The following is a 24,659-nucleotide window of genomic DNA, read 5'->3' as shown; positions in this document are numbered from 1 at the left end:
AAGCAGGTTCTGCAGCTTGAAGGATTTCACAGAGTCAAGGAAAAGCTTCTAAAGAAGGTAAAGAGCAGCATGTCTTTGTAGATGGGACAGAATTAAAGAAAGGAGTGTTTGAAGATTCCGGTGAGCTACATGATGTGGGTGGGGAGAAGACTGAGAAAGAGGTGGGGGAAGTGCTTCCTTAGACCACCCACCACCCCCGCCAGAAAACCGGAAGGAAAAAAGGAAGAAAGTGGTGCAAAAAGATTTTGAGGAGATGGGGGGGGGGGGGGGGCGGGGAAGAAAGTAAGGAAACCTGATGTCATGAAATGACCTAAAACTTCTCAGTAATGGAGATGAGGTTCCCTATTTTAAGGGTGTGGAGCCAGGATGACATGAGGAACTTGACCAAGATGGAGAAGTGTGGGTGGGGGCTAATTCCCGCCAGGTGGGAGCCTGTGGTGGCTGGTGCTGGCGTGCATGGGCTGTTCACGTCTCTTCCTGCAGTGACATTTCTTGGTAGTTTGAAATCTGTCGTGGTGGGAGTATTTACACCATGAAAGCCAGCAAACTACAAATCTAGTCCCCACCCCCTCCTCGAGAATGGATTATTGAACATTTTCCAGCACACCTAAAACGCTCAGAACTAAGGCAAATACCAGAGATAGACCAGAAAGCCAAGGGACAGGACTCCAGTGTGGGGGACCTGAGGCTGTTCTTGAATATGCAGCCTGCAGGGAGAAGCATGGAGGGTCCAGCTGCACTTTAAAAAGCCATGTGCACGTTAACCAGGAACAAAGTCATTATTACCTGGCTTGCTTTCCACTTTTCCAAGGGATCTCACCAGTGCAATCATGCAGTTCCCTTTATCGAATAAGGAAAAATTCTCAGCTCTCGCAGGTCTAATCAGAGTTAAGAACTAGAATTTGCAGAGATGCTTTGGGGCTACTACACAGAGAGCAGATATTCTGAGGCCCTTTCATATTTTTGAGACCGGGACCACCCATCCATTTAGGAAGCAGGGATAGAAAGTCTCATCGCCTGGGCTCCCGGGGTGGTGGTGGCAGGAACCGTGTGGGACCTTCTGTTGCTTTGTGGGCTACACCACCCACATGCCACTTTCTCTTGCTCCAGCTCATCGAGGGCGCCTCCGCAGAGCAGAAGCACAGCCTGGGCATCACCACCATGGATTACTACTACTACCTGAGCCTCTCGGGGTCCTTCAAGGTGGATGGCATTGACGACAGGAAGGAGTTTCAGGAAACTCTGGTAAGTACTGGCGCAGGGCCAGGCAGGATCTGCTCTCCAGACTGGGCGTTGCCAATGGCAGAAAGAGCAGGGGAGGTTAACGTAGCAAAGAACAGCCTGAAATTTCCACCTCGTTCAGCTGGAAGCACTCCATTTCCTAAAACACACGTGTAAACATCCTTAAATAGCCACGTGCCCAGTTGCTAGAGGACCACTTAATGATTTAAAATGGGTAAAAAAAAAAAAAAAAGATTCCTCATTACCCTGCTGCAGGGACTCTGACTAACCGGTGAGAACTCCTGTGGGTAATGCATTTACCATACCTGTTTGCCAATAGCCTGCACAATCGTTGAGCTGTTTCCTTACAAAGGCAAAGCCAAAACTGCTCTTATGATCTTAATCCGGTTTAGAAATCTTACAACACCTTCAGTCTCTTCTGTACCCGTTTTCTCTTCCCCTCTGTGTTTACAGGTCAGAGGGCAATACTCTGCTCCGTTCTATTTACGTTGTGTGTATGTTGTGGTACAAGGTGGGAATCCAAGTAGATTATTGGTGGTTCACATCCTCGGGGAAACAACTTACTAAGTCAATTGAGACCTTTCTGGAGGTGGGCTGTTCACCCATTTCACCTCAAAGAACTTGTGTCACCACTGCCCTTGGAGTCAGGTACCAGCCTGGCTCATCCCTCAGCCCAGATCCAGAATCAAGTGGGAGAATGGACAGTTAGAGGTGCAGTTTGAGGAGGAGCTGACGTTTGTGCTCGAAAGAGGCAGACTGTGTCCCGGGTGCCAGGGAAAAAGATGGCATCAAGAGGCCACATGGCCTCAGAGAAGCTGGGAGAAAAAATGCAGATAGGGCTGCACTGGTCCCAGAGTACAGTTCTCTTAGGATATGGGTATCTAAGACTCAGGCATCTCAGCTCCTTTAATTGAATTTAATGGACCTCAGAAACAAGGCTTTTCTAATGATGCTTTTATTTGATTTTCCTCGAGATTTTTCATCACGATCCTTTTGTGAATACAACTTATTCTCAGCATTCCCAGTGAAGAGAAAGATCTATGAGTATTTGGTGTGGCTGGAAAGAGGCACTGGCGCCCTTAGAGGGAGAAGGGTGGCAACAAGGAGAAAACTAAGGGACAAGAGCCGACCTGTTGACTGGGCGGCTGCCACTCCGAGTGTCTTTCCTCCAGAGCTCTCTCACCCTTATTATGGAGGATTACACATTCTGTATTTAAAGACGGACTGCCCTTCCAGCACCACGTTGAGACCTGAATGTGTGAGAGGGCGTTGGGTCAGTGAAAATGTCTTCCAGGGACTTCCGACTGCCATCGCAGACTAAGCCGAGCGTAACAGCACATGCAGTTTGGCTTCTTTCAGATGTGCTGCTATAGCTGGGGACCAACCTGTCTGCATCTTTTTTTCTCCTCCAGCATGCAATGAACGTGATTGGGATCTTCGCAGAGGAGCAGACACTGGTGCTGCAGATAGTGGCGGGGATTCTCCACCTGGGGAACATCAGCTTCAAGGAAGTTGGCAATTACGCGGCCGTGGAGAGTGAAGAGTGTGAGTGGTCTGGGCACACAGTTGCCAAATGAGGGGATATACTTGTTTAGTTCCGATCAGAAGTAACCCACCACTTTCCTTTGCTTTGGGTTCTTTGGGAAGAGAGGCTGAGAAGACTTGTGTGTCCTGCTGTGGCAGAACTGAATGGCCTCAGGAGAGTCCGTGCCTCTTCTGTACACCCCCACTGTGGACCGTTCGTGAGATCGTTTCAGTTTGTCATTAACCTTGGGGAAATCTGGCAGAATTTCACACGTAGGTTAAAAAAAAAGTGATACTTTAATGAAGATTAGTAAGATTTGTCTCTTAGTAAAAATCTTTTCTGTAACTGATCTTTAGGGTTTGATGTTCATCTAAAGGTTCTAAAGAGCAAATCCTAGGATATATGTGAAGAGGGAAAGCTCACGTTTATGAGTTGCCCCATGGGTGGGGTTAGATTGGGTTTATGAAAACAGGGAAAAAAATAAAAGGGCACTGACTGTTGTATTGATATTGCAGATGACAGCCTTTAATGTCCCCTCTGCAGCAATCAGAGCCTGAAGACATGAATGATCGCTTTTACTCTTTGAAAAGAAATCAGGTCCATCCTGCAGAGACCTGTTACTGGTTCTGTGTGCTCCGCTGTGCCACAGCCGCCGTGGCGTGTGACTTTAGCCTCTCAGGCATCAGTCGGCTTTCCAGGCTACTCTCAGAACCCACACATCCTTTAACCACCCAGGAAGACATTTCTTCCTTTCTCAGCATTCTTCAAAGATGATAAATTTAGATGCCTAGTAATAAATAGTATCCTACTCATTGCTGACAGTGCAGAGAGGCTCTTTCCATTCCAAATAAGGTTCTTTTTTTATATTTTTGTTTTCTTTGGTGATAAAAGAGGGAAGTTCTGCTAACTTCTGATGTCTGTTTGATAAAGAGAAACATGAATTATGTTTACCAGGGAAGGGAGTGGGGTGGAAAAGAGTAAATATGCAGGGTGTCCATAAAGTCTAGAAACACAACCTAATGATAATAATGACTGCGTTTCTAGACTTTCTGTACTTTATCCTTCGCATTTAACAAATGCATGTATGTGTCCAGGAGGTTCATGAACACTTACCTTTCAACATCGACCTTTCCGATTTCTTGGTAGTTTCTGTGGACGTAGACTAGAATTCGCTTGCCTTCTTGGATAGTATAATCCTTTACTGCCCCTTCAGGCTGGAGAAAAATGTCATGGCTCTGACACAGCAAGCATTTCCCAGATGCTTGAACCAAGAAGTGGTTTGTTGCACATCCGTGTCCAGAGGAAGTAGCCTCCTCAGCCAACTGGGTAAGGCCCAGGATTGGCAACTGCCTGTGAAATCCCCTGATTGGGAGTGGTGCAGGGATGGAGATCAGAAAAGGCGAGTGCTTGAAGCCAAAGAGGTCTAACAAAGAAGTGTGTCTCCTTCCCAACCGTTTTGTTTCAGTTGGTAATACCTAACATGGTTTGGGGCGGGGTACATGGTCAGAGTTCTTACATCTACCCCTCTAGTCAACTTATTCCCCTCCCCAGAGGGAATAACTGTTTCCAATCTCTTGTGTTCCTAAGAAACTACTCATATCCGATTTTTTTCCCCACTCTTGTACGGTAATGGGAGCATATAACATGTTCCACAGTTGCTTTTTCACTTCAAATTATATCTTGGAGATTATTCTATATCAGGTCATTGAGAAGCTTCATCCTTCTTATAGCTCATTAGCATTCCTTTGTCTGGCTATACTTTATTTTATTTTAAATTTAATTTTATTTATTTATTTTGGCTGCATTGGGTCTTCGTTGCTATGCACGAGCTTTCTCCAGTTGCCGTGAGCGGTGGCTACTCTTCTTTGTGGTGCGTGGGCTTCTCGTTGTGGTAGCTTCTCTTGCTGTGGAGCATGGGCTCTAGGCACAAGGGGCTTCAGTACTAGCAGTACGCCGACTCAGTAGTTGTGGCTCACCGGCTCTAGAGCGAAGGCTCAGTAGTTGTGGTGCATGGGCTTAGTTGCTCCACAGCATGTGGGATCTTCGGACCAGGGCTCGAACCCGTGTCCCCTGCATTGGCAGGCAGATTCTTAACCACTGTGCCACCACGGAAGTCCCTGCCTAGCTATACTTTAATTTATTAAACCAATCATCTGCAGATTGATGTAAAGATGGTTTCATGTTTTTTATTCTTCCAGTTACTTAAAATAAATAACCTGGTTTGGTCATCTTTCTCATATTTGAGTTTATATGTGGAATAGATTCATAGAGGGAAGAGCTAGCCTATGTTTTTATAAAGGAAGAAAGCAGACTTTCCTTAGCTATTGTATTGTAGAAAAAAATGCTGAGACTCCCATCACAACTGGCCTACTGAAGCAAGATGTTAAATACCAGTTAACCTAAGAACTTTGTTGAAGGCAATAAAAACGCTACTCAAATAACCACAGGAATAACGCGACCGTGCCCCTCCTGTGCTTTGTTGTTAATGGGTTAGAAAGCACAGAACCTCAACACCCAAGACTGAGAAACCACATTTACCCTGCCATTTCTTTTATTTACTTATTTTTTTTATAAATTTATTTATTTATTTTATTGGCTGGGTTGGGTCTTTTTTGCTGTGCGCGGGCTTTTAGTTGCGGTGCGTGGGGGCTACTCTTCCTTGTGGTGCGCAGGCTCCTCATTGCCGTGGCTTCTCATTGTGGAGCATGGGCTCTAGGCAAGTGGGCTTCAGTAGTTGCGGCACATGGGCTCAATAGTTGTGGCTCACGGGCTCTAAAGCGCAGGCTCAGTAGTTGTGGCACATGGGTTTAGTTGCTCCGTGGCATGTGGGATCTTCCTGGAGCAGGGATCAAACCGTGTCCCCTGCATTGGCAGGTGGATTCTCAACCACTGCGCCACCTAGGAAGCCCCTGCCATTTCTTTTAAATTTGTAGCAGGGAACTTTGTTTTGCTACATCTTTTTAGTTTCTCTATCTTCCCTATACATCCCTATACTTAAATGGAAAAATTAACTCCAACTTTGCTTTACACTTGAATGCAGTAATAGAAATCCATCCTCATTATCAAAATGGGCTGAAACATTACTTTCTAACAGGTTCTTCTGTGCTCTGCGTAACTGTGTTTAACTCTACCAGAGTCACGTCAGCATTCGTACATTGATCGATGCCTGCTGCTTGTCCCTCCCTCCCCCCCCCACCGCCTCCCAGCCTCTGAACGTCCTTACTGCTGTTCCTATCCAGCCACTCCTGCACACACCCTCATGGAAATTCATAGCCGGAAGGAAGTCAATAGGAGCAGCCCTGTAATTTCAGCACCAGGGCAGCCACTGAAGAAGATATGAGGCCGTAAAAGCTTGTACCTGAAAAACGTGGCATGGATTTTTGGGAAAGCAAGTATTAGATTTCCTCTCTAGACTTCTTAGCTGTTTCCCTAAGCTTGTGGCTCTGATTCTTGGCCAGACTCCATGCCTTGTTTGTCAAGTGCCTGTGGGCCTTCACTTGTGCCCTCTTCTTTTCTACAGAAGAGGTACAAGGCGCGGAAGGATATCTTGTTTCCTTGTCAGTTTTGTCTGTTTTGTCTCAAGGACCCAAGGACTTAGCCTGCATTGTTTTATTTCTTTGGCTGTGGTCATAAAGGTAATGGCATAAACTTTTCTACCAACCGTTTTAACCATGTCCCTACTTTAGCATGGTTGGGGGCTTGGGAGAAGCCCATACTTAATCTACATGCTCTCTGCCTGGTGAGAGTAATAATAACAACATTATAGCTTCCCCTTAATGAAGGCCTCCTCGATGTCAGACACTTCGGGAAATGTCTCTTGATTCTCACTGCAAACCTGCATGTGTCTAGTGCGATTTACGGGCATCTTATGTCCTTGTTCTATGCAAGGTAATTTTCATTTTGGCAGAAGACACATCCAGATTCCTAAACATATGTTTAACAATAAAATTAAACTTAAAAAAAAATGGCCATTGGCAAATGAGTGCATTTAATTTTCTTCACATGCCCTTTGAAAAAGGAAACCCTCTGCTTGTCAGAGAATTTCTGTGGAACAGTCATATAGATAATAAATACCTTGTTTTGGCATGACACTTTTTCAAAATGCATTCGCTGATTTAATCTCATTGGAAGGTATATACTGAGAAATGTCAGCCTGCTGCATTCCAACACCATCTGTGAAATTCAAACAGATTATCCTTTATTGGAAGCCCTGTGGTTTTTGAGCATTATCATAAGGTCTTTAATAAAATCCCTTTATCAGAGAATTTTGGCAAAACTTTATGCAGAAAAAGAAAACTCATATCCAAGTTCAGAATTTTGATTTGTGCCCATAAAAATCTTCCGTTCATACTGGGAAAAAAATCTGAGCATTCTTTCATGTGCAGGAATGTCATTCTTGTCATTTATGCACATCAGAGTGTTTTGACCAAAAGTCAAGAAAAGTTATTTATATCACTAGCCCTTCTCATGGTGAGTTTCTTGGCCTGAAGCAATTTACTGAGCCATGGGAACTTCACCTTTTCAATCTGAGGACCACAAACTACGCCACCTACATGTCCTTAGGACTGGATGGGTGTTCTGTGATGTGAATACCACCGATCCCCTCCATCACTCTACACCGCCCCAGGGACGTCTGGTAACACCCCCCTCTAGAAGCCACGCAGGCCCCCTTTGACTCCAGCCCAAACATCCCTCCACCATTGGAATTCATCCTCATCTTTTAATCACCTCCCTTGACTTTCATCTCCAGCCAGTGCTACACCTCAGCTGTGTCTCCCACATCCCTGCCTCCTTGCCTTTGCACATTCCACTCCCCTCTCTCCTTCTTTCCTCCTCTGCACTTGCACCAATCCTGTTCATCCTTTTAGCCTCCCAGCCCCCAAATCCCACATTTTCCTTGACCACCGCAGCAAACAGTAATATCTTCCTGTTCTCAATTCCTCCAGGACTTTATTGTCTGTGCCACATATTCAGCTCTTTGTAGGCTTTTTTATTTGGTAAACTACCTTTGCCTCATCTAGATCATCTTCAAGATTTCTTCAATATTTTACATCCTGTCCTATCTCTTTAGTAACCTTATACATGGTAAACACTCAATAACTATGTGATTTGTTATCCTTATGAGTTTAACGGTATTAGGTGCTTCAAGCTGGTTGGGAATGATGATGCTATGAAAACACTGTACCAAAAAAGAAGAAAAACAATGTTTGGAGCCAAAAAAATGTTTCTTGATTTAGTTCCTTCCAGGCTGTCTTGCCGCAAGCTTGGAAAGGTGTCCGTTTTAGGCATTTGGCTGTGATCTCAGTAGGGGGGATTGATTTGCCACTCTTCTTGGATCACTGATTTGTATTATTGGAAGTCTCAGTCGTCATAGAAATTGACTCATGTCATAGAACAATTGGGAAAAACAAAGTGGATGGATGTGTATGGGATTGCTAATAAGCAGTCTTCATTAAGTGAACGTTCTTGGGGGGCAATGACGGTGTCTTGTGTGCACACGCGCGCGTGCACACACATACACGTCTCCACGTATTTGTGAGATGAGTTGTTAAGATTCTGAAAGACAGTCCTGTTTTGTTTTGTTTTGTATAGTTTTAGCTTTTCCTGCCTATCTCCTGGGGATCAACCAGGACCGGTTGAAAGAAAAGTTAACAAGCCGGCAGATGGACAGCAAGTGGGGAGGCAAGTCGGAGTCTATCCATGTGACCCTCAACGTGGAGCAGGCCTGTTACACCAGGGACGCGCTTGCCAAGGCCCTGCACTCCAGGGTCTTTGATTTCTTGGTGGATGTAAGTAAATAGAGGTTGACGTTGATGCTTTGTATTTTAGCATCATGTAAAGGGTGAAACGTCCCAAAGTTTTCTTCTCGTGTTTTGGCTCATTCCTCATAACCATTACTTTACTCCTCCACTTTTTATCCTCACCCTGGGATCATTTTTTACTTTTCCACTTCTACTTCTAGCATTGTCTATCAAGATTCTCTAGGATAGCAACCTCTTGTGGACAAAATATTTAGTAAGTAGGACTATAGACCGGAAAGAGAAGAGACCCATGGCCATGAATCCTTGAGCCTAAAGGTTTAGAATGTTGTATTTGTCATCTATTGCTATGTTATAAATTAGCCCCAAACTTAGTGGCTTGAAACAGTAAGCATTTATTTTTTCACAGTTTCTGTGGGTCAGGAATTTGGAAGTGACTTAGCTTCGTGGTTCTGACTCAAGGATGAGACTGCAGGAAAGATGCTGATTTATAACTACAAGGCTTGACTAGGACTGGAGAATCTGGTTCCAAGAGGGCACACTCATATGGCTATTGGCAAGATGCCTCAGTTCCTTGCTACATGGGCTTCTTTTTTGGGCTACTTGAGTACCCCCACTACATGGCAGTTGGTCTCCCCCAGAGTGAGTAACCTAAGAGAGCGAGCAAGGACGAATCCACAAAGCTCTTAATGTCCTAATCTTATCCTCAGATATTGCTACTCTGCCATCTTCTGTCCATTAGAAGCAAGTTACTAAGTACAGCCCACAGGAAAGGGAAGGGGAATTAGGCTCCACTTTTTGAGGGGAGGAACATCAAAGACTTTTTGGATATATTTTTAAAACTACCGCAGACTTTCTAAATGTTGGTGTAACCATATAGATATTATATATACATATGCATATAAATACATATTTATATATGTATACCACTTATAGATTCTGAAAATTAGTCTCTCAGCAGTGTAGAACTGCCAATGACAGTCTGTGTTAATCACTGTAGCTTCTAAATGGTAGAATAATAATAGCAAGCACTTATATAGCACTTACTATGTGCCAGATACTGTTCTAAGTATCTTAGAAAAAAAGTAACTTAATTCTTACAACAACCCTGTGACTTAGGTATTATTATCTCTGTTTTACAGATAAGCTCACTGAGGCACAGAGAGGTTGAGGAACTTCCCCAAGGTCATACCACTATTAAGTGATAAACCTAGGAATTAAACCCAGATAATTCAGGAGTGCTCCAGCTATTTCACTCCTCTGCCTTTTATATATTCAAGCCACAAAGGACCCCACGGGGACCCTAGTCAAGGGACAACAGCCTGGCCATTACATCCAAAAAGTCTGTGTTTGAGTCCAGGCAGGATCACCTGTAAGGCTTAAAGTATGGGTGGGTGTGTTTAGGGTTGAGTAGGTCAGGGCAAGATAGGGTAATTATTCTGTGTACTTCTTGTGGTTATTTTAAGGGTAAGATTGCTTGGGAAGCTCAGGGTCATATGAAACGTTAATCATGCTGTTACCTTGTCCACACCTCTCATTTTTCTGAGAAGGGAATCTTAGCCCGGAGTACTGGTGGTTTCACCCAAGGCCATTCGGCAAGAGGGTAGTGCTGAACTCAGGTCAGAACCCATGCCTCTTGTCTCTATTCAGTGTTCCTTCCAGTGCTGGTCCTTCTTTTCTGTCTTTCCTTGAGTTTTTGTGTGCTGTAATGGGGTGGCTGTCCCATGTGAGTGATACTAATTGGAGCTGACATTTACTAAGCCCTGACTGTGTGCCAGGCACTGGGCTAAGTGCTGTGTATCGTTACCCATTGGCTTATAAAAGATGTGTCATTTTCTTCACCTGGAAGACACCTCTGGTACTTAAAAATTCATCCAGTTGTTGACCACCCCCAGGAATTTTTCTGGTACATGCCCTTCTCCACTGCAGTCCTCACCAACCCCCCTAACCTACACCTCCCCTCTTATCATTGCCTGTCCCATTGGCTGCGTCTCTCCTCGCAGTGGCCGAGAACACAGATATAGTCACCATACTGCTTAAATTTAATTCCAGACCCTTCCTCTTGTCCCGTGTGATCTTATGCATTATAATGTTATCACTGTCGTTAAGAGAACTGTAGTGAGAATTCAATGAAGCAACGCTTGGGAAGCCCTCAGCAAAGCCTGGCACAGGTGAATGTTGACTACGTGTAAGCTGTTTTTGTTACCATCACTGTAATACTAATTACTGGTATTACTGCCCATAGTTGCCTCTGAGAACAGAGACTGTCTTCTTGACATTCCTGCCGTATTATGTTAGGGGCTCATGAACTGACTGCAGGGCATGCCTTGTTTTATTGCGCTTTGCAGATATCGTGTTTTTTTACCAGTTGAAGGTTTGTGGCAACTCTGCTGAACAAGTCTGTTGGTGCCATTTTTCCTACAACATTTGCTCATTTCATGTCTCTGTGTCACATTTTGGTAATTCTGGCAATATTTCAGACTTTTTCATTATTATGTATGTGACGATACTCTATGATCAGTGATCTTTGATGTTACTACTGTGACTTGCTAAAGGCTCAGATGATCGCATTTTTTAACAATAAAGTAATTTTTAATTAAAGTATGTACTTTTTTTAGATGTAATGCTATTGCACACTTAATAGACTACAGTATAGTGTAAACATAACTTTTATATGCACCGGGAAACCAAAAAAAAATGATGTGACTCACATTTTTGTGATATTTGCTTTATTGCAATGGTCTAGAACCAAATCTGCAGTATCTCTGAAGTATGCCTATACTGAATGGGATCAAGGGAAATAATATTTACGAATCTTGTAATATTGGTTCTTTTTGTGAAATAAGTTTTACTCCAGTCATCCAAGATAATATTTTCTTCTATTTCTCAAGACTTCCTGAGAAAAACTAGCTCTGCCAGAAGTTAATGCTTTTCATCATTGAGCAAACTTTTTTTTCTACCAAACTAGTTTTTATTAGGTTCTGGTTTCCAAAAGTACTTGATGTTGCACTGAGACCTTTTTTAAGGGAACAATTCACCTGTCTTCTTGTCGACCTCAATTTCCAGTAGGCAGTAGTATCTGGTTCCTTTCCCCACATGCATCCCCATTTTTAATATGAATGTAAAAGGAGTAAATTACCATGCTGGTTATTTTCTTCTAGTCCATCAACAAAGCGATGGAGAAGGACCATGAGGAATACAACATTGGCGTCCTAGACATCTATGGCTTTGAAATATTTCAGGTAAGACCAGTTTGGGTCATTGGAGACTACAAAGGGTCATGCTTTTTACCTGGCTTGAAAGAGATAGTTCTAGGCAATGAAAAAAACCATCGTAACTCATTTTTGCCTATTTGAGTTCATGTACCTTTACCAAATTAGTTTGTTCTAAATATCAACTATGCTGCTTTCTACTGATGCCTCCTACATTTCTGTTAAGTCTTCTCACTAAATCACTCAAGAAATGACTTTGAAATGATTTTGCAGAAACAATTACATGAAAGTATTGTTTTCTCTTTTTTTTTCCAGAAAAATGGCTTTGAACAGTTTTGTATCAATTTTGTTAATGAAAAATTACAGCAGATTTTTATTGAACTCACATTAAAGGCAGAACAGGTGAGCAGTCCCTCTTCCTTCATCTTGTTCTATTTCTAATTTGTTTTGTTTTAGAGGGTATAGATTTCTCTCTTTTGGTAATAAATTCAGATTTTAGTCTTATATTAGGAAATGTACTTAATAGAGTCAGGCAGAAAAACCATATGCCACTGTGACATTTTAGTCTGAAGTATAAACACCATCTGCTACATTTTCTTTCTTCTTTAAGTAGATGATGCTGTGAAGTTGGACTTATGACTTGCTGTTTTTACTACTCTCTGACTCATTGACCAAGTGGAAGTGGAAACCTATTCCAATCCCAATTGTCTGTGGCATATACTGTGTTCCAAAGGAAAACATGGTTTTCTCAGATTTGCTCTGCTCCCAATCTAACATAGAAATAAACATGTCTTTAACAAAGCTTGTATTTAAATTCTGACTTGAGGTAACTTGTCTTGCGTATACTATTTTCTGAAAGCCCAGTGCATGTTCCCTGTTATTCTGGTACATACTGTTTGTCGATTTCTTGGGTCGCTCTAATAAGGTAACCACCAACTGGCTAGCTTAAAACAATAGAATTTTTTTCTCTCCCTGTTCAGGAGGTCAGAATTCAAAATCAGAACATCACTAGGGTAACACTCATTCCAAAGGCTCTAGGGGAAATTCCTTCCTTGCCTCCTCTGGCTCATGGTATCTCCTGGCATTCCTTGTCTTGTGGCCATATAATTTCACTCTCTGCCTCTGTCTTCACATGACCTTCTTCTCTCTGTGTCCAAATCTCATTCTCTTTTTTTCTTGTAAAGACACCAGTCTTTGGATTTGGGGATCACCCTAAACCCACGATAATTTCATTTACGAGATTCCTAGCTCATTGTGTCTGCAGACATCCTATTTCCTCACATTTTGAGGTTCTCGGGGGACACATTCAACCCACTATACATCGCAAAGGCTGTCTGAGGAATGTTTTTGCGTGGAAGTGTTTGTGCCTCTGCACAGGAACCCCAGTGACCAGTGGTTTTCACAGGAGCCCCTGCCCTGGAATTTGTCCGCTCCCTCAGTGCAGCTAGAGCAAAACCACCAGGGAGGGCCTGGTAGGGACTGAGACAGGAGAAGGAGGCAGAGGCTAGATCACTTTGTAGGGCATGGCAGAGGCTTCAGATTTTAGAGTAAGTGTGACGGGAAGCCATTGGAGACTTTTGAGTAGAGAGTGATGCCATCTGATCCCTGTTTGTTTTTGACCAGGTCACTCTGGCTCTGTAGACTTACAGGGTAGGGTGAGGCAGGGGAGGGCAAACTGGAGTGGAAGTTTCAAAACGAGTTGGGAGACTCCTGCAGGAGACTGGGCAAGAATGGAGGCGGGGGAGGAGTGTAGATGGTGATGGCAGCAGTAGAGGTGGGGACGTGGCAAGGTGGTCAGTTTGGGTATATATTTTGGAGAGTGAGTCAGCATGACTTGCTGAATATAATTACCAAAGGGAAGAGGAGTCAAGGAAGATTCCTACCTTTGTAGCTTGGAAAACAGGGCCAATGGGGAAACTGTTTACTGAAGGGTAAGATAAGAAGAGCAGTTGTTTGGAGACAGAGACAGTGGAGGGATGTAGCGCCAGAACGCTGCTGAAGGTGGTAGGTTTGAGAAGCCTGTTATACCTCCGAGGGGAAGTTCCAGTATATGAAATGTACCAGTATATGAATCTGGAACTCAGTGGAGAGGTCTAGACTAGAGAAATAAATTCAGGTGTCATTAGCCTATAGATGTTATTTTAAGCCATGGAGTTGATTGGAATTACCTAGAGAATGAGGGTTGAGGAAGAAAGGCTGGGAGATGGAGCCCCGAGAGTCTCCATCATATAAAGATCTGGGGGAGAAGGGGAGCCAGCAAAGGAAGCTAACAAAGCAAGATTGATGAGGAAGGAGGAAAACCAGGAGAGTGGGATGGTGTTCATCATGTTTAATGAGAAACTGACCTGAATAAGGGGCCTTCCCTTTGAGAACCTAGATGCTAATCTGTACTTCTGTTCTATGTTAAGTTCAAAGAGATTATTTTATAACTGCACCTGTAGGTTAAGCCATTTTAAATTGCCGTTTTTGTACGTCACAAACAATTGTATGGGAGCAATTTCCTATGGTTCCAACCAAACATAAAAATTACCAAGCAAATGAAATGCTCCTTCCTCTTCCTCTTAGAAAAAATTAAGATTGCAAGTGTTTGTTGAAGGGCATTCAGGTTTTTCTTCCCTGATGATTTATGTGCCTGTGATATCCATCTGTGTAGCGCTCCAGCTGGTCTTCACTAGGTAATAATGTGAATTCCCGCTTTCTGTCCTACAGGAAGAATATGTTCAGGAGGGCATTAGATGGACACCCATCGATTACTTTAATAACAAAGTCGTGTGTGACCTCATCGAGAACAAAGTTGTAAGTATCGGTCTGGTGTGTCTCTTCGCTGCTCACAGCTTTACACTAAGTGAGTTTTTATTCTCGGTGTCATTGTATTAGAATAGGGAAAGTGACAGCTCTGATTTGCATAGAGTTTTAGCAGTTACATTTATTTTGCTTATAGGTATATGTGTGAAAATAGAGTTTTATTCTTGTAGTTAATACACATGTGTATATGAGTACATTGTCAATTTATGAATGGAAGTTGTTACTGCATCTTAAGACAATTATCACTTATGCTGATGGCATAGTGTATGAAGAGATATAGTGTATGAAGAGATATAAACTTGGCCCTGCCTTCTAGACCATTTATGTAACTTCTAGGACTTTAGCCCTAGAAATTATTCAGAAGAAAATAAAAAGATACAGACAAAGATCTATACAGTACTGTTTTGTTTTTTTTATAGAAGTCCCAAACTGGAAAGAGTAAAAATATCCGTAGAGAATTCAGTCCTTAAATAAACTATAGCATATAAGAGTAGGGAAATATAGCCATCAAAATAATAAATATAAAGACTGTGTAAAACCAGAGGATTATTAGTGCTTTGCAGAAAAAGTAAGACGTGATAGAATGTGTCCAGTATGTACAGTATGTAACTGTATTACCCATGTCTATATGGGTAACAGGCTGAAAGCGAACATTAAGAAATAGGGTCAAAGGAAAATGCTTTTCTTTTTCTTTAGGGTTTTAAAAATCAACCTAGTACAGATAGGAGAGAGCAGATAATGATCTTTCCGTGTATGGCTTTGAACAGAACTTCGGGGAGTGAAACTTCTTTTCTTGTTTTGAAAATGGACTTTCCTCCATCATTCGGTCTAAGTGGTGACTCCCATTTGGGACTATTAATAGCATTCTTCCTCAGAGGGAAAGACTGACTTTCAAGATGGTATCTTAGGTCTAGGGAGCGGTTTCCTTGCTTAAGGAAAGAGCCGATAAACACTGTATATTTTAGAACCGTCGCTGAGTTGGGGCTTTGCTTTCTTGGTCCCCTCAGAACCCTCCTGGGATCATGAGCATCTTGGATGACGTATGTGCCACGATGCACGCCGTGGGCGAGGGGGCGGATCAGACGCTGCTCCAGAAACTTCAGATGCAGATCGGGAACCACGAGCACTTCAACAGCTGGAACCAAGGCTTCATTATTCACCATTACGCTGGGAAGGTATGGCCGGGGTGCAGGGGTCCAGCAGGAAAGGGGAGGCCATCCTTTTCCGTGTCTACCTGTATGAAGCCTTTGGGTCTGTAATCTGTTTTCTCATGAGGCAACTGAAAGCAATGTCCATATAGTTTTATCTGCCTCACTGTGTTTTATTCATTCATCGTTCGTTCGTTCAACAACACGGGACCTATGAGATATTTGGAGAGACAAACAGAAGATAGTACATATACACCACTGCGTATTTTTTTTAGCATGAATCACCCTTAATATAACGTAGGTGTGAATCAGCTTCTATAGTAAATGCTGAAGGAATGAGCTTTTGTCTCACCTCGTATGCAGTCACAAGCCTGCATTTTTTACTTGCCCATCCTCTCTGGGAGTATAAATAAGGAGGCTCCCGTTGGGGTTCATTCTCATAAAATACATGAGTACTGGGTGCTAGTGGATACCAGGCTTTGTGTGGGTGACACACAGATAAGTAAATTGAGGTCACGATATTTGGGGATGACCTGGTACAGTGGAAATTCATCCCAGTTAATCTCTTGTTGAGCATGAGGTTTTAGCTAAATTGATCCAGCGCTGACATCACTTGTAGGTGAAATCAGAAAGCCTCAGATGACCTGGCCCATTGCAATGGGTTAGTGAGAATAGAGAGTTTTATTTTACTCTATCTTAGCTAAAATTTAGGGAAAGAATGAAGTGTATTATTTACACACCCCTATAGAGCCATCGCAGAAGGGCTGTGTCATCATGAAATGGGGTCCTGGTCATGTATCGTGTGGGTCGTGTAAGAAGCCAGAGACCATTCATTCATCAGCATCTCCAGGCCATCACCAACTAAGTCATCTAACAAGTTAAAACATGCAGAGCCTTAATGTGACAGATCAGGATGAAAGCCCACTTGTTACCTCTGGAAATACATACATTTTCTGGAGGATAGCCATGCCAGCTTGGATGTTTTGTTCAGTGAAATACTTCAAGGATAAAATTAGATTTCTTTGCATTCTTGGCCAGGTGTCCTACGACATGGATGGCTTTTGTGAGCGGAACCGTGATGTGCTTTTTATGGACCTGATCGAGCTTATGCAGAGCAGTGAGCTGTAAGTGTGTTTGCCTTATCTCATGTGGAATATAGGTGTGATCGGATCCTCAATATTAGAACAAACTTCTGATGTTTGAATGGTCAGCATTTTATTTCCTCACGCTGTTGGGTCTGAGTTATCATTAGACAATTTGGCTTCTCAAAATAGCCTTTTCCCCCCCAGTCTTACTCTCTCCCTTGTACCCCTAATACTTCCCACCCTACATCCTAAGTGCTATCTACATGCCCTTCAGGGCCCCCACCTTCATCATTTTTAATGGTATTCTCAGGGAGACATGCCCATCCTGGGGCTGGGTTGGGATGGCTGTGTCTGACCATCTAAGAGTGGGACACTCTGGTTCTGTGACACTTTGCCCTTGGAATATCATCCCAAGAATTATTCATGACCACTCAGTTTTTAAAAATGCTGATGGCTTAGTTACACCCACGTCAACCTGAGCTGCTGAAGCACTTGGGAAATGGCTCAAGAACTCGGGGAGAGGCACTCAGAGATCCATTTTAACTCCCAAGACGTGCCTAAGTTATAGGCATAGGGCAGTGGGGGCATGCCCCTTGCAAGCTGCCAGAGCTCTCAGGACCCGTTTTGCCATGTCCTTTCCTTCCCTCTTCCCTGCAAAGGTCCCCATGGTCCTGGGTAATGATGTGAGTTGTCATTTACAGGATCAGGCCTATCCATGCCAGGCAAGTACAATATTGCACAGTCTAACAGTTTTTACAAGTTGTAGAGCTGCCCAAGTAATAGTTGCCCTTTTAGTTACTTCAATTACCATAATATCAAGGTTAACTTCTTTAATCAATAGCTGCAAGCCTGATAATTTTCTAGAAAGGGCCTGACTTCAATGAGAGCAAAACCAAGCTTCCTTTCCAGTCCGAGGTTCAAATTTCTGCTTCATTTTACCCTCTTCCCCTCCCACCAGCCTCCACTCCTCCCCGGCCCTCATCTCCCCTGGCCTGCACTTCCTTGGCACTCACACCCCTCACTTCGGACATTCTTCATTCAAAACGTTGAATCTATTTGCTCTTAAAAGGTCAGGTAAGCCACAAGTCCTGGCTTGTGGGGTTTATGACAATCACGTACAGACATGCTTTCAGAGATTTTTTTTTTTTTAATTATTAAAATTACTGCCAAGTTTAAGAGCCATTGATGCTTGTACATGAAAGCTGTCATGTAGACATGGTCTATTGTTTAGTAAACACATGGGCTGTAAAAATCTGTAATTGTGTCTGGTGAGGTTAAAAGTAGATTGCTGGGGAGACTTCTTATAAAATTCATTTAGGGGGACTTTCGTTTGAGTGGCAGATTACTAACTTACATGGGTCACGTCATTCATTCATTCAGTCAGCAAATATTTATTGAGCACCGACTGTGTAGTAGGCTTTGTTCCAGACACCAGGGATGCTAAGGTGACTAAGACATTGTCCCTGCCCTGTGTCCTTTGAGGCAGGCATGTCAACAGATACAGCTCAGTTACAACTACTAATGAAGATGTATTCAGCAGGCAAAGCATTAGTGGATTAGCTGCACTTAAAATTGCTCAAACTCGGAACTTCCCTGGTGGTCCAGTGGCCAAGACCCCATGCTCCCAGTGCAAGGGGCCTGGGTTCGATCCTGGTCAGGGAACTAGAGCCCACATGTTGAAACTAAGAGTTCGCATGCTGCAACTAAAGATCCCACATGCCACAACTAAGACCCAGCACAGCCAAATAAATAAATAAACTTTTTTTTTAATTGCTTATATTCAAAACACAGTTTGTCAAGGTTTTTTGCTTGAGGGAAGGGAGGGTTGTTACAGTCCCTGCTGGCATCTAGTGGGCAAAGGCCAATGATGCTGTGAAACATCCTACAATGTTTAAAGCAGCCCCAGACCCCAGCACAGAATTATCCAATCCCAAATCCCAACTATCGATAGCACCAAGCTTGAGAAACCCTGCTTTCGAGCAAAGCAGAATCTGCATTGATCTGGACAATCATATAAACCCCTGCACTCTGGTCTATCTTACTTAACTCAGCAAACCCAGACTGCCCCCCCACCCACCCCCTTCCACTGTATCCTATTGCCAAGGTGTAACTCAGTTCTAGTGGGTGGAGAAATCTGAAAAGCAGAGTTTAAATTTTTATTTTTCAGGCCTAGACTCTAAGATGCTTCTGTCTTAGAATTCTTTCTCTGTGTTTCTTTTGTCCATTGCTTCCCCCTGCCCCGGGTCACAGCTTGATGGCTTGTGCTTGAGTCACGTGGCCATTCTGTAGCCAAGGTTCTGTGCTTCTGGACGACTCTCCTCTCCATTCTCTACGGAAGCAGGTTTTCCAGCCCCCAAGGTACTTACTGATTGCTAATCCATTCTCTTTCTCCTTTTGCAGACCTTTTATAAAGTCTTTATTTCCGGAAAATCTGCAAGCTGACAAGAAAGGGCGCCCAACTACTGCTGGAAGCAAAATAAAGGTTTGTTCTATTTGGGGAAGTTTATGGATTCCTATAACAGGTAGGGTTTTCTAGGAGGCAAAAACCATACCCCTGGGCCAGGGTGAGGTCAGGGAGATGTAACAGATTGGTTACAGAAGATGGCCAGAAGTAATGTTGCTGCTTGAGAAAGGGTTCCAGGATACAAGCTGAATTTGACTTGGCTGTACTGAAACCCCAAATGAATATTAAGTGCCTCATAGCTTAATAGTCAGATGATAATCAGCTACTTGCTAAGAGGAAATGGCTTTGCCCTGAGTCTAGGAGAATTCACATTAAACCATCAGAGAAATGTTGTGATTGAGAGCCACTTTTTGGATCTTGATGATGGTTTTCCAGAGCACACCCCAAAACTTGCCAATTATGAAACTTTATGTATCTGAAATTCTCCTGGGTGTTATAAGGGGGGTTTAGGCACCTTCCTCACTGAATCTTGTGGGCCCTCCTTTCTGTGAATAACAGGCAGCTTGGCCCCATAGTGTCTCAAAGTCGCAGTGTTTCTTGGGAGCCTCTCATGGAGAGTGCATTGAATTGTCGGAGGCGTCATGTAATGAAATTGATTGTCCCTGATTACGCTCTGAATTTAGACATGGTGTCAAACACACTCCATCATGTAATTTTTTTAAAAACGGTAACTAAACTTTTTCTTTTTTAATTATACCAGTTAAAAAACATTTTTTATTTTATTTAGTTATTTTTAAAATTTTTATTTAATATTAGGGTATAGTAGATTTACAACGTTGTGTTAGCAAAGTGAGTAAGTTATACATACATATATCCACTTTCTCTCAGTTTCTTCTCCCATATAGGTTATTACAGAATATTGAGTTCCCTGTGCTATACAATAGGTCCTTGTTGATTGTCTATTTTATATGTAGTAGTGTGTATATTCAGAACAGTTTTTTTTTAAAGAATCATATCAATTAAATACCACCCTGTCTTTATAATCCATGAGATCATTGAGTGGTGAACAGTAGGGCCCTGGGGTTCGTCACGTGTTCAAATCCCTCACCATGTGATCGCCAGCAAGTTACCTAAGCCCTTAGTGCCTCTTTTGCCTTCTCTGTAAGGTAGAGATTTTAGTACCGATCTCAGGGGGGTACTGTGATGATTAATTTCCGTAATCCATCTAAGGCACACACTGCCTGAAATATAATCAACACAAACTGTGTACGCGCTCCTGTTACACACTACTCTGACTGTGCCCTCGCTCTCTGCCGTGCTTCTTCACCTCTGCTGAATCCTCGGTGGACACATGGTGTGCTTGTGCTGACTCCGCGCCTGCACTGTCCGTCCCCACACCTGTGGCTCTGTGTGTCCACATCCTATGTGTCCTTCTCACGGTGCCCTCCTTGATAACCTCGGCCCTGTGGACACCATGGTTTTTACTGTCTGTTATGTTCGCCGGCTTTTTCTTCTCCGAGTGTTTCACGTATGGAAGGCTGCCTTCGCGGCCTCTGAGGAAACAAACACAGCGTGAAGTAAAGGAAACAGTCACAGCAATGAGAAGGTTCCAGTCCAGTGGAGCCTCGAATTTTGTGGAGGAGGTCCGGTGCAAGCCGGCTGCTGAGCTAGAGGGTAGAGTCCTCTGGGATTAGGCACAGTCATGTTCAAGGAGCTAGAGACATATAATAATCCTGGGATGGGGTCTGGGTTGAGTTCACTGGGGCAGAGAGTGGAGGGCAGAGAGGAGATGCAGTTCTCACGAGGCCCCAGATACTGACGTCTGCACGGAGCTCTGACTCATGCTTTCACTGCTGGGTCCTGGGTGAGGATTAGCTCTAGGCTGGAAACTCTAGTCACAAGACTGTCACATTCAGATCCAAGAGGCCCAGATCATCAAGGCTGTAGTGACTCACATTCAAGTGGTCTGGATTCTCAGTCCAACTTATTCCCTATGAAAAGGAGGGTGGGGGTGCGAGCATTTTTCTCCTCCTTGGAAGACGTGACCCCTTTCCCTCCTTCATGGTCTTCTCTAGTTGAATGCTCACAATTGCCACCTTCCAGGTGTACTCAAAATGTGCAGGTCTGGGGAGTCAGCCTGAAGCCAGCCAGCCCATCTAGGGAGACCATACGATGCACGTTCTCACCTCCAATGGTACCCTCCTAGGGGAACTGTGTGGCTTCTGCCTGTCTGACACTCTGCCTCCATGCAGAAATGAGATTCTCCCTGTTTTATGTCTCCTGAGGCAGCTCTTAGAGATGCGTAGCCATGGCCCAGTCTCTTACACCTTTCACATCCACAATATTTTGCAGATGCTAAGTATCATCTTTATTTTTTTTAAACCTTTTTGAAGTATAGTTGATTTACAATGTTGTGTTAATTTCAGGTGTACAACAAAATGATTCAGTTATACATATATACATACACATATATATATTCTTTTTTAGGTTCTTTTCCATTATAGGTTATTATAAGATATTGAGTATAGTTTCCTGTGCTATACAGTAGGACCTTGTTGGTTATTTTATATATAGTAACTATCATCTTAATGATATCCTTTATGTAAGCGTTTAAACGGATCCTGAGTTCCTTGGAAGAACAACTAAATTTATGTTCAAGGTAGTTTTAGTGTTGGGAATTTTATTGTATTCTAATTCTTGAAAATTTAAAACTGTTCTATAGGATTTAATTAATAGAATATTTGCATGGTGAGAACTCCCACTGTCTTTGTTTATAAATAAGAGTATTCTTTACTTAATAACACGTGATTTTTGGATGCCTTGGGGGACTGGGGCGGGGAGGGTGGGGGGGACTCGAGGGGGGGGAGTCAAGGAAGGGAGGGAATATGGGGATATGTGTATGGGGACAGATGATTGAACTTGGTGTACCCCCCCAAAAAAAATAAATAAATAAATAAAATTAAAAAAAAAAAATGTGATTTTTGAGGCTTTCCTAAATTCTACATTGTTAATTTGGCTATAAGAGACCAGTTTTGAAATTAGAGTCAAAGAATGACGGGATGGCGCTCACAGCTAGCAGAGTGCGCTGGGCTGCAGCTTTGCCTGATGGGACTGGGCCTCTAAATGAGCAGATACGATAGGAGATACAAGGGCCATGAAGTGACTGGACTCCTAGACGTTTAGCATCTGTTCCAGCCTTCAGATTAAGATATTAGCGGTCTTCTAGTTCACCCTACTTAGTTTACAGATGGGGAAACTGTGGCCCAAAGAAATTCAAAGAACAGATCCGGGATCCCAGTTCAGGCTTGCTAATAATCTGTGTGGAAGGTGGAATGAGGAGCTGTCACCCTAAGCCTTTTCTCACTGTCCTGTCTGCATATTTTGATGCCTGCTCCTGTAGGGCAAGTGCCTTTGGTAGCTTTCTGTTCAAACTCAGGGGCGTTAGAACCATGAGTCGGAGTAAATCCAACCTACTGCTTCCCAACCATCTCAGGGGACATTTAAAGTTGACCCATAGCTACATACAGGATAATTTTGAGATATATTCCTGTTTGCTTAAATTAATTATCGCCAAACCTGAAGGCTTCTGTCTAATCCTAGCTCACGCAGTTCATTCCTTTTGTTATCACACTAAATTATCCCATGTCTTCCATAGGAAGGAGGGTGGCATGGTGGTTAAGAAAGAAACTTGATAGCTCACAGACTTGGGTTCAAGCCTCACCTCTGTTGCTTACTAATTATATCATCTTGAGTAATACTTTATTTAAGGCCCCATTTTCTCATCTAAAACATGGGAATGATAATGACAGTAGGTACCTCTTACAAGTGTGAGGCATGAATAAGAAAATCCATGTGTCTAGCCCAGGAAGCATATTCAGTACATGTTAGCCATTACTATTTTGAGCTATTGAATAGCTCAACAGAAAGAACTATGTCAAGTGACATATAAACTTAAGTAAAACTTGCCCCTGTGTTTTCTTATGCTAAGTTGAAAAGGTATGCTCTTAAATGCTTAGGACTAAAGAGTCTGCCAAGTTATTCTTAAAAATCAAAAAATAAAAATTACAAGTTTGGGGACTTAAAAAAATAAAGCTTTATTATAACCAGTCCCTCCCCAGCTTCATCTTATGTGTTGCAAAGGTCATTAAATTTGTTCTCAAGTACAATCTCTCAGGGCTTCCCTGGTGGCACAGTGGTTAAGACTCTGCCTGCCAATGCAGGGGACACGGGTTCGATCCCTGGTCCGGGAAGATCCTACATGCCGTGGAGCAACTAAGCCCGTGCGCCACAACTACTGAGCCTGTGCTCTGCCCGTGAGCCACAACTATTGAGCCTATGTGCCACAACTACTGAAGCCTGTGCGCCTAGAGCCCGTGCTCTGCAACAAGAGAAACCATGGCAATGGTGGAGCCCCCGCACCACAACGAAGAGTAGCCCCACCTCGTCGCAACTAGAGAAAGCCTGTATGGAGCAGCAAAGACCCAACACAGCCAATAAATAAATAAATAAATTTAAAATAAATAAACAAATAATAAAATGAATCTTAAAAGATACAATCTCTCATCAACAAAGAAGATAAGTCAATTTACATTTTTATCATGGAGCTTTGCTTTGATCATACAACCTCAGCAGCCTTGCCCTGAATTCCAAGCACTGCAAAGGATGTCATATTCTGCACATCTAAACAGAGAACTTTTGCTCTGAATATACCCAAGAGGTTTTCTCAACGGTTTCAGATTTCCCAAACCCGTGAAAACAGAAAAGTCCTAATTGAGAGAGGGCTGTCTACTGCAGGCAGATCCCTTCTGCTGACTTTGTAATGGTTTTCTGGCTTTGGAGATCCCTTTCCTCTATTTTCTTTTAGAGGTTTTCTCTCTTCATGCTGATTTGCTTAGAATGAGAGTTTGCATGCGTGCCCCGTTCTTGGATCCATGGGGTGTGCTCAGCCATGTGGTGCTGGGAATGCTGATGTGAGCTCTGCTCCTGTTTCTTCAAATAACACTTGTGATACCCATGGTTTGAAATACGTCGTAAGCAATTTCAACTTTATGTGGCTTTTTCCACTTGAACCCAGCTCCGTCGTGGGTACCTGATGCGCAGATAGTAAGAGATGATTTTACATTGAATATTTTAGTTCATGAAGGAGCAAGTTTCCTGCCACAGTGAAAGGGCTCCGAGCAGGTTTGTAGAAGGACACGCTGAGGAAGACGGTGAATGAAATGGCATATAAGAGGTTTATGAATTCTGTGATTTTTATGTATCTCCCACTTTTTAATTGTTAATTTCCATCATTTTAATAAGGTGATTCTTTATTGGTTGGATTGCCTGGAACGAGTACAGGGGGTTTTGATGATTTATCCTTGCAAATAATTTGTGCACCTCTTCTACCCTCAAAGTTTATGAGAAGAATGTATTTGCAAAGGCTGTCAATCAATATAAAATTAACTGGATTTGTTAATAATTGTCATGCTTCCCTGTT

General features: G+C 43.0%; 1 protein-coding gene across 4 annotated transcripts in view; it reads left to right on the top strand.

The window, feature by feature from the left end:
• The window catches only part of MYO1E (myosin IE), a 193,910-nt gene that overhangs the window by 119,663 nt on the left and 49,588 nt on the right, over nt 1-24,659 (top strand). For all 4 annotated transcript variants that reach the window (XM_057722578.1, XM_057722576.1, XM_057722577.1 and 1 more), the window contains 9 exons: nt 1,111-1,245; nt 2,655-2,787; nt 8,360-8,556; nt 11,688-11,768; nt 12,054-12,140; nt 14,448-14,534; nt 15,551-15,718; nt 16,730-16,815; nt 19,177-19,258. In XM_057722578.1, the coding sequence (XP_057578561.1) occupies nt 1,111-1,245; nt 2,655-2,787; nt 8,360-8,556; nt 11,688-11,768; nt 12,054-12,140; nt 14,448-14,534; nt 15,551-15,718; nt 16,730-16,815; nt 19,177-19,258 (1,056 nt within the window). The remainder of the gene's footprint in view (nt 1-1,110; nt 1,246-2,654; nt 2,788-8,359; nt 8,557-11,687; nt 11,769-12,053; nt 12,141-14,447; nt 14,535-15,550; nt 15,719-16,729; nt 16,816-19,176; nt 19,259-24,659) is intronic.

Source organism: Hippopotamus amphibius, chromosome 2 (assembly GCF_030028045.1).
Source record: "Hippopotamus amphibius kiboko isolate mHipAmp2 chromosome 2, mHipAmp2.hap2, whole genome shotgun sequence".
In the NCBI taxonomy this organism is placed as follows: Eukaryota; Metazoa; Chordata; class Mammalia; order Artiodactyla; family Hippopotamidae; genus Hippopotamus; species Hippopotamus amphibius.
This window is presented reverse-complemented; position numbering and strand designations above follow the sequence as displayed.